Genomic DNA, 9,742 nt, shown 5'->3' with positions numbered 1-9,742 from the left:
GATTAGTACACAATGATGATTAAGATAATAAAGGCTTGCTGAGAAGAAGAAATTGTCTTACTTTCCATATGTTAGTATCAAGATCCACTTCATGCTTGCCTGACATGTCAATGGCATCGACGCTTAAGACTGCAAAAATAATATGATACATCAACGACCAACAGTTAATATTCCAAAGAAGAGATAAAATCAGAATCTACAAATAAAAAGAATAGTTTCATAAAAAGAGCAGTACTAACCATCACAAGGTAATGAAGGAAATGTCATATTAATGTGAATGGGAAGTGTTTCTCCACGTTTCAAGTCTACAGACATCTGCAAATACCTATCCAGTTAGATCATCTCAACTACGACCTAATCTCAAACTACTAATGACACCACATCACTGGTTACAGAATTCCCTAATAGCATTAATTCAGATAGAAAAGTTGGACTCGAAACCACTTTGTTTTGAGAACATATGTTGCTTGGGTGCTCTTATTAATAGAGAAGAGATTTTAGAAAGCTGTCTTTTCCCTTGAGGCAACCCAGGCTTGCGAAAATATGGGATTTTGAAGTTGAAAGTTGCAGATCGGCAGAAGAATTCAAGGTTTATATTTAAAAAAACAAGTTTGAATAAATGGTGGTTGAATGACAAGGATTAGCTAAAATATTATTAAATAATATTCGTATGCAAAAGATGTTGGGATGGTTGCAAAGTAACTTTAGTCTGACTAGCATTTGGCAGATCAGTAGTTTAAGTAGTTTAAGGGAAGATATAGACGTAATTGCAGAGATATGAGAAGACAGCAATCAAAGCATTTAGAATATTATTAAATAAAAAAGAAAGAAAAGCATTAAAACATTCATTATCTTGAAGTACACTAGGACTCATACACAAAAGATTACCCAACAAACTAGAAGATAACTCAGATGCCAAAAAGTAGATCAGGAGAAAGTAGGAAATGTCAAAGAGAGGATAAACACAATTCCATCTATATACACAATGCACACACAACTCATATATTAAAAACCACCAAATCACTAGAGCTAAAATCACACAAGAGCAAGGTGTGTCCTGTGGCTGCATCATTTATGTCCCCCAAATCTTTGCTTAACATTCTATTTCCCAGCTGGCATATGAACACGTTTAGGCCAGTGGATAAGTTTCTTTAAAACTTGTCTTTTGCACAAGAAGCCTCTATGGAAGCCTCCAGAGAGAAACATAATCTTAGGAGACAAAACCTAAAGATTTTAATTCGAGTTTGTTCTAATAAATGTTAAGAAATTCCATAACAAGAAGCAGCAACACAATGACAATGCCATCAATCCAACCCAACAATTCAGCCAAAAAAAATAGGTAGCACTGATATCAAAAGCTACAAAAAAAATGCAAACCTGATGAACAGTATATGTAGTAAGATAATACGTAAGCTCATGAAAGAACAGCGCAGCCATTATCACTAAACCAACGATCGAGACTATAAAACAGAGTTTTGCAAAAAAAAAAAAGAAAGAAAGAATCAGTAATGATTAAAATCAACATGTGGCATCATTTATAGTTAAACAGAAAATAAAAATGGCAATAATTCACCTAATGCCCCTGATTGCGTCTTCTGCAACAAATGTTCCTCCGCACGAGGAAAGGCATCCAGGCTTTTTAATGCTTGCTTCATGCCCATCTTCCTTTTTATCTAACCTATCTGCCGAAACAAAAAAAAAAAGTAAATGAATAATCAGAAACCCTAAACACTAACTTAATTGGTTTCAAATCAATTTTGGCTAATCTAACCTACCAGAGATCAAACGGAAAAATGAAAACTTAGGCTTCGTTAGAAACATAAAATTAATTCAGGAACAAGGGAAATTGAATTTGCCGTTAAAGATCAAAGAAGTAAGAGTAAGGTCTCGTTCGTAGCAATAAGAATTCAAATAGAAGAAATATAGGAATAAGAAAAGGCATGTACCTGATCAGGAGATTGTGAAGGAGAGAGGTTTTCTTTTCGCCGTTTCCGGTAGCAGCTTTGATATGTTCGCTTAGAGATGAGATGGATTTCCGTCTGCAGTCAACACCGACGGCACCAGCCACCTGGTTCTTTTTTCTATTATTCTTCCTTCTACACTTCGGTAAAAACCGGTCTCTCTCTCTCTTGTTTCGATTCACACGTCAACATTATCAAAACTTGCTACTATTAGCATTTAACATTGTTATATATATTAGTATTTGACAACACTTGCTTTACCTGATTATTATTTTTTATTTATTTATTTTTAAATATAATTATATATAGATATACGTATTTTAAATTGTAAAATTTCAAACATAAATAATTTAAATTTTATAATAATTAAATTAGATGTTATTTAATAATATTAAGATAATTATTTTTAATAAAAGTCATTCAATACAATTGGAATTCTTATTTCTTGGTGAGATAAATTTCATTAATATTTCATAAAAAATATTAATGAATATCATTCAATACAATTAGAGTTTTTATTTACAATTTAATAAAATTTATGATATAAGATATTTACAATGGCATTTAAAAATATTATGATTAAGAATATCTATTTTCATTAATCATAAAATTTTTCAATATTCATAGTTTTATATATATTTTAGATTATACATAAACTTAATACTTTAAAAAGTCCTTAAACAATGAATTTTTTTTTAAATATATTAATTATTATATTCAATCAAGTTTTTATATTTTTATTTTAAATTAACTATTTATAATTAATAATTAATTAACTATAATTAATTAAAATAAATTTATCATTTTACTATCACATGATGTTAACTTATCATAATGAAAAGTGAGACTGTAACATGATTATATCAATATATTATATCACTATTTATTATGATAAATTAATATATATTTTATTTTTTTAATGTTATAATATTTTTATCAATTTAATCGAGTTTTTTAACTCATGACACCAACCTAAACATGTCCATCACATATTTAATTAGTCATAAGTTCACCATATGTGAGTGAAAACTAAATAATTGTTAAGAAAATAAAAGACTACAAATGTCATTGTTGTGCTTTATCATTCATGTAAGGCAATCGAAGAAGACATAAAAGAGACAAAAGGGTTATTGTGAAAATAATAAAAAGTTGTATTAGAACAAATATAAAAAAGAAAAAAATAGTAATAAAAACAAGTTAGGCATTGTTTGACATAATGATGAGATTGACTCTAATAATAATAAAACAAAGCGAGAGAAAAATAACCATTAAAGACATTATGTTAAAATTGATAAATAATGTAGCTTTAAAATATATTCAATATTTACAAAACTAATAAAATCAATGAAAATTAATTATTCATAAAAAGAAGAAGTTCAAAAAATTTTGAAAATATTGATTAAAATGATGATATTTTATTTATTAAAAAAAGAGAGGTCATGTTAGCATATTTAAAATAGTTTTTTTTTTCAAAATTGACTTAATTAAACAAATAAAATACTATGGAAAATTTGAGTATCCAAGGTCCAAACCCAAGAAAAAGGACTGAAGTGAACATTTCATTAAAGTAGAGGACCGAATTTGAAATTTGACTAAATTGAAGTAGAAGGACTCAAGTGAACAAAAACGATTATAAACAGCAAGCGTTTTCTGCAGTTTACTTCCACCCGCGTACCTAAACCAAGTCAGTGATGTTGAAAAAATTCGAAGCTCAGCCTTGGAAGCGATGCCGGCGAAGAAACTTATAACCTCTTCTTGCTTTGGAATCGCAGTTCTGGTGGCCCTCATCGCCTTTCTCCTCAAATTTAACACTCAACAGGTCTCCCCTGACCTCCTTTTTTTCTCCTTTTGGGCTGCCCTTGCTTTTTCCCGTTCTGTGCGTGAAAACTGGAAATGTTTTCTTCTTGTAATTCTTTTTTTGATCTGCTGCTTTTGTAGAAATTATTCACTGCTGAAGAACTGGCATTTTACAATGGAACCGATGAATCATTACCCATACTCTTAGGAATTTTGGGGTACCCCCTTTGCCTGATTCTTCATGCTTAGATAGTATTGATAATAATAAATATTGCATATTGTTTGTAAATGCTAATCCAGATAAAATACTTTGTGACAGTTCTGTGTTTGATGTAACAAAAGGAAAATCTCACTACGGCGCTGGAGGAGGTTATAATCACTTTGCTGGAAGGTTTTCTTTTTCTTTTTCTTTTTGTACTTGGATGTTTCTGTATTGTTCTTTAAATGAAGTTACATTTATTCACATGCTTGGTGCTTTTGCCAAAATGTTAGCTTGCTTTGCTAGTTCTCAGAAAGATTTGAGCTATGTCCTTTAATCACTAATAGCACATTTCTTGTACTTATATTGGATTTTAATGGCATTGATGTAGCATGGGAGCTTTCTTGTTACATGCAATTGGTTAGCGTCATCAAAGCCTTATTTAACCAGTTCTTATGTGGAGAGCTTATTAAAGCTTTTTTGAATGTGTGATCAATGGTTATTGGTGGATGAAAACGAGTGGTTCCATATAAGCCTTTGAGTATTAACATTCAGTTTATCGAAGAAGAAAAGGGCACTGTTTTCTGTACTGACTACTGCTTCCTTTAATTTTGTTTCATGGTGGAATCTTATGTACATTACATGTTCTACAAAAGTAAGGTCTTTGTTTTTCCTTTTCCTTCTCCTCCTTCTTCCCCTTCTAGTTCTGATGCCAATTTGTGTTAAGTTAGGAACATAAGCTTGACATATTTTTCATTGATGGCAAATTACACCTTTTATTCTTACTCATTTAATTAATTAGACTAAATTGTGTGATTCTTTCATCATACAGGTCTGCACATATTATTTGCTGATTGTATTTATACATTAGTTGCTATCACTTGTTATAATTTGTGATGTTGTGGTTGCAAACTTTCTGACATGTGGTTACCTAATCATTTTCAAGTATTGAGACATATAGTTGCAGTGGCCAAAGTTTTTTGGGCTATCTTCATAGGCCAATTACATCTTTTTCCATCTGCTTTCACTATATTTCCGGACTTGCAAACTGACAGTTCTTTTTCTGTATTCTTCCTGATGATCCAGAGATGCCTCCCGTGCTTTTGTTTCTGGAAACTTTACAGGTGAGTGATGTGATTTTTATTTCTTACTTATCAGGATGATAGCATTGAGAGTTTTATATTTCATAGAAAATGACTTAAAGCTGCTCACTGAATCTAAGGATGGACCAAAGGAAGAAAATTGATCTAGTACACTGAGTTATGAGATATTCTGAACCAATTATGATTTCTCATTGACTGAGTCAAATGACTGCATCATTTATTTTGATTGCTTGCTTCACCATGAAATGCAATGTAAACCCATTTGAGGGGGTTGGTGTTCACATGTTCTTGCTAGGAAGTCATATCAGGCTTGCCCAGTTGGTGAGCTTCACATTCTAACATGACATTGTTCAACTGAGCAGGAGAAATCTTCAATGATGAACTTTATCACCACTTTTCAGAAGATTTTCAAGATAGTGAAGATCATTTTCCTAATGCTTGTACTAATCACCATCTGCACTTAGGGTCATGAAAAACTTGGGAGGATTCTAGTCTCTTTGAGTCAACAGCCTTGATGCAAACAACAAATATGTCAAGAAAAGTTTGGACTAAATTCTAAGAAATCCATAATTGGACTGAGTCATGACTTTATTAATGCTACGATGGATATGAGCTATTGGGCACATTTGAGTGCATGCTATAATTGTATAAACCTTTTATTGTTATTTCTTGTTAATTTCTTTTTGCTTGACAAAAATGTTTCATTTTACCACATAGAACGAACTTCACGTCTAGGTTTAACCGTAGGTTATTATGTTACATACAAATGCAACAGTGAGCAATTGAAAACTGACATTTAGATGGCCTTTGATATCTCCTGTCTATCCTAATGAAGGAATGCACATTCATTGTGCATGCCTTTAGTACCTTAAATTAACAAAATATGAGCCTCTGTTTGTGGAAGTAATATATTTGTAGGAAATATTACATACCCAAGAGCCACTATAGTTCTTTTCCTTTTGTTAGATTTCTTAATATTTTATCTCTTGTTTTCTCATTTTTCATACAGGAGATGGACTCACAGACTCATTGCGAGGTTTATCGAGCACTGAGGTAATGATGTTATTTGCACTTCCGTTTCAGGGATATGCTGTTATGTATGTGCGCTTTCCTTTAGCCTACATTTGATCTGTTCAAAGAGCAAGGGTGAGCTTAAACTTTAATCAGAAGCAAAAAAGAAAAGTTTACCTCATATTAGCTCAAATTACACTTTAACTAAAACGAGTGCTTAAGCTATTTTCAGGCATCTTTGTCTGATGTTTAGGGTTTGGTATCACCTAACTCTTTTTCTTACAAATGCTTTTATGCTGGCAGTCACACTTTTTATTTATTTATACATTAATGCATGTTTCTTCACTGTTTAGCATGCTAGCTTTTTACTTTTTTTCATATTTATAATAATAATACCAATTACATATTTACGAAAAAATTAACTTTGGGTTTTACCCTTTTTTTCTTTTACATATTCCATGTCTAATGCCATATTATTAATATTAAAAGTTCATTTGTCTCGCACAATTACTCATGTTTGTAGGTCCACAGTGTAGTTGGATGGCGGGACTTCTACTTCAAAAGCTACAAGTGAGCCACTCTCCCTCACTGTTCAGTAATTCTTTACATGAAGACTTTTTTTTTTTTGGTTCAGATTTCTTTGTAGACTCTTGAACATTGATAACTTACTTCAAACTTATCTGGAAGAAAACAAGTGTCCCATGGATGTTTGAGTGCCAAAACCATTAAAAGGCTGGAGTTCTCTGCTTCATTTTTCAATATCTAATGAAAGGCTTTAGGTTTAACTGAATTTATTTCCTATACATATGGCTATGCGAGAAGCAATATATAAAACATCTTAGGAACTATGTTATATTAATTTGTTTTGCGATAACATTTTGTGAGTCATTCGCATAAGGTTCAATAATATCATAAGATGAACTGCGATGCAGGAGAGGACAGGGACAGGGAGGAGGAGGGGGAAATGCTTGATTAGTACATTTGTTCATGATAAAAAGCTGGGAACTAAGAAATATTTTGTGGTTGTTAGGGTCATAAAGAGCAAGGACCAAGGAGGCATGCTTTAGGGAACAAAGTGTAAATTTAGGAGTGACTCTAGGCAATGTAAACTGTGAATGCTGCCCAAAAAGAGTCAAAGGAGTTGTTTTAAGGTTTTTGGACTCAGTATTTCAATTCAGAATATTCTAGCAGTACCTGAATCATGTTGTTGTTTCCTAGTATTTCTGAAATTCATTTGCTCTATCCTGTATGTCTACCTGTATCTGAATCATGGTATTGTATCTTGACTTTTTCAGAAGATACAAGAAGTTATTATGTCAATTTGATTTTGCTTGGTGCTGATCTTTCCGCAAATCAGCTTATTATGTCAATTTTTGGTAAAAGCCTAGTTGTTTCGATAACTACAGTGTAGACTCATTTTCATTTTTTTCTTTTTCCCTCCATATACGATTGTTAGTGATTTTGGTCTAATGGTTGCCTTTTGTTTTCTTAAATATTAACAATGAAGAATATACTGACAATCTACATCAGCATAACAAAATGCCTTGGAATGTGCTTGATTCTTGATTTGTTATTGCAGATTTGTTGGAAGGCTTGTAGGTCGCTACTATGATAGCCAAGGAAATCCCACAAAATACCTGAAGGGAGTAGAAGCAAAGGCTGCTAGAGGAGCACAACTTATGGAGAAACAAAAAAATATGGAAGCTAAACAACCCAGTTGCAATTCAAGATGGAGTCAAGATGATGGTGGAGAGGTATATGCTTTCATGCTTTGAAAATATGCTGTGAAACATTCTAATATAACTTTAGCGAAGTAACACTGCTGAAATTTGCACCCTGCTCTTGACTGCCAACAAAAAAAAAGGGAAGATTATCTCCAGAAAAGCGATTTTTGTGCTGAAATTCATCTATACAGTGCAAAGCTTAGCTAAAAGAACCTCCTAACTTCTGTCGAGCTAATATCCCCTAAAGCTCCAGTGGCTTCCTTGTCCTTGCAAACACATAATGATTTTTTGGGTTTTGTAAATATAGTAAATGAGCTAAAACTATGATGAGATATAGGACAGATGTAAGCAGATGATGGAGCCAGCTAACAAATGTCTAAATCACCCTTGATGGTTATCACTTTTAGTACGAGGATAGGCCAGTGGCATTAGTACCATTATTATAAGCTATTGTTGCCAAGCCAGAAATGGAATGAGAAAAGGTTAGAGCATACTTATGTGCCCATTTGCTCATGCTCCCACACACACACAAGGGAGAAAGCTTTGACCTAGTTTTTAAATTTCAGCATAAAGACTGGTTAGGGGCTTCTTTTCACAGCTCTGGATGATCTATTCACATACCTTTATGTGTATGATAGACTTTTATATGTCTTCATTTTCTCTTTTGTTTTTAATATATATGGGGGAAGGGGGATTTCAAATGAACTTTTTGAGCAAGGAATACATACACCAATAATTGAACCAAATACTCAAGGTCTTATATGTCCTCATATTCAGATCTTTATTTTTGATGCAATTATTATTGCCCTCCTTCTTCCCTCTCCTAATGAGTAACTGTAAGTTTGTTTAATTTCTTTTCCTTTTCTTTGAAACAAAAGTTTTGATAATGGCATTTGCTAATAAGGAGTGGCTCTTTGAGATGTTATATAATTGATCAAACATGAGAGATGACTACACCTCACTGTGATTTCACAGGCATCACTAATTGTCATCCTGCTCTATCTCTGCTTATTATCTTGTTCAGGTTTGGTGCGACGATGGCTTCCCAAGGTTGGTCCAGAGACCTTTAGAAATTGCTCTGACGGGAAAGATGAGCAAGCGATGTGCCTGCTTTAACGAAGATCAACTTGGGCAGCCAGGGCTGGAGATCTATAACGGATGTGATTATCTTGCCAGGAGATGCCGAGTTTAAGCAATAATAGAAGTCACTTGTAGATTTAAGTTTTGGAAGATCTGATGAACAGTTCCAAGATAGATTGCAGAACAGGGAAGTATACCCATGTTTTCTGGTTGCTCCATTTCACCAATCCATAGTGGATACAGTTTGGTAAGTTAGGCTAAAATCAGAGTTAGCGATAACATAGATGTCTCGTACCCAAGTGCAGTTGTGAAATTTATTTTTGGTTGATATTGTTGTTGTTTGTTTATTTTTTGTGAAAAAAAACCAAAAGTAAAATGTAAACAATTAAAAATAAATAAAAAAACAAAAAGTAAATAATAAAAACAACAGCTAAATAACTGATCTTTAGAAAATTTGTTAAAATATAAAATAAAATTGTTTATCTTGATTAATTTAAGATTTCATCTTATCAATCTCAAACAAATAAGAAAAGTCGTTAACTAAATATTAATAATAACTATTTTTTTAATCTATGTATTAATTGAACAAAACATTAAAATTTCACCAACAATTGGAAGCGGAATAAAAAATAAATAATAGGTAAGCCAGGGAAATTATGACAAATAAGTTTAATGGGTAACTTTTTAGTGTATAAAAAATAAATCAAACTAGCGAGAATACCCTTCAAGAAAAATAAGTACATGTCTTTATGATGTATTGTACACATATTGATATAATTAAATGGGCATATTATTATAGTAGAACATAGATGTAGTATGATTATTATGTACAATTTCGTATATATATATATATATTAATTACTATAA

The 9,742-nt window shown here is 32.2% G+C and overlaps 2 protein-coding genes across 2 annotated transcripts in view; one reads left to right on the top strand and one right to left on the bottom strand.

Annotated features, from left to right (window-relative positions):
- Positions 1 to 2,157, bottom strand: part of LOC110409937 (Endoplasmic reticulum vesicle transporter protein) — a 6,513-nt gene extending 4,356 nt beyond the window's left edge. Inside the window, exons 1-5 of the mRNA XM_021419454.2 lie at positions 1,947 to 2,157; positions 1,574 to 1,682; positions 1,378 to 1,460; positions 240 to 315; positions 62 to 129 (exon numbers count right to left, since the gene is read on the bottom strand). Of these exons, the coding sequence (XP_021275129.1) occupies positions 62 to 129; positions 240 to 315; positions 1,378 to 1,460; positions 1,574 to 1,661 (315 nt within the window). The 5' untranslated portion in view covers positions 1,662 to 1,682; positions 1,947 to 2,157. The remainder of the gene's footprint in view (positions 1 to 61; positions 130 to 239; positions 316 to 1,377; positions 1,461 to 1,573; positions 1,683 to 1,946) is intronic.
- Positions 2,158 to 3,612: 1,455 nt separating this feature from the next.
- On the top strand, positions 3,613 to 9,222 carry MAPR4 (membrane-associated progesterone binding protein 4). Its single transcript, XM_021418053.2, has 8 exons — positions 3,613 to 3,780; positions 3,900 to 3,976; positions 4,078 to 4,149; positions 5,044 to 5,081; positions 6,070 to 6,113; positions 6,595 to 6,641; positions 7,651 to 7,825; positions 8,820 to 9,222. Exons 1-8 carry the CDS (start codon positions 3,688 to 3,690, stop codon positions 8,985 to 8,987), a joined length of 714 nt encoding a protein of 237 aa, XP_021273728.1. The 5' UTR covers positions 3,613 to 3,687; the 3' UTR covers positions 8,988 to 9,222.
- Positions 9,223 to 9,742: the final 520 nt, after the last annotated feature.

The sequence above is a fragment of the Theobroma umbraticum genome, unplaced genomic scaffold, assembly GCF_002168275.2.
Source record: "Theobroma umbraticum cultivar Fairchild unplaced genomic scaffold, ASM216827v3 scaffold_44.0, whole genome shotgun sequence".
Taxonomy (NCBI): domain Eukaryota; kingdom Viridiplantae; phylum Streptophyta; class Magnoliopsida; order Malvales; family Malvaceae; genus Theobroma; species Theobroma umbraticum.
Note: the sequence above shows the minus strand (reverse complement) of the source record. Positions and strands in the feature narration are given on the sequence as shown.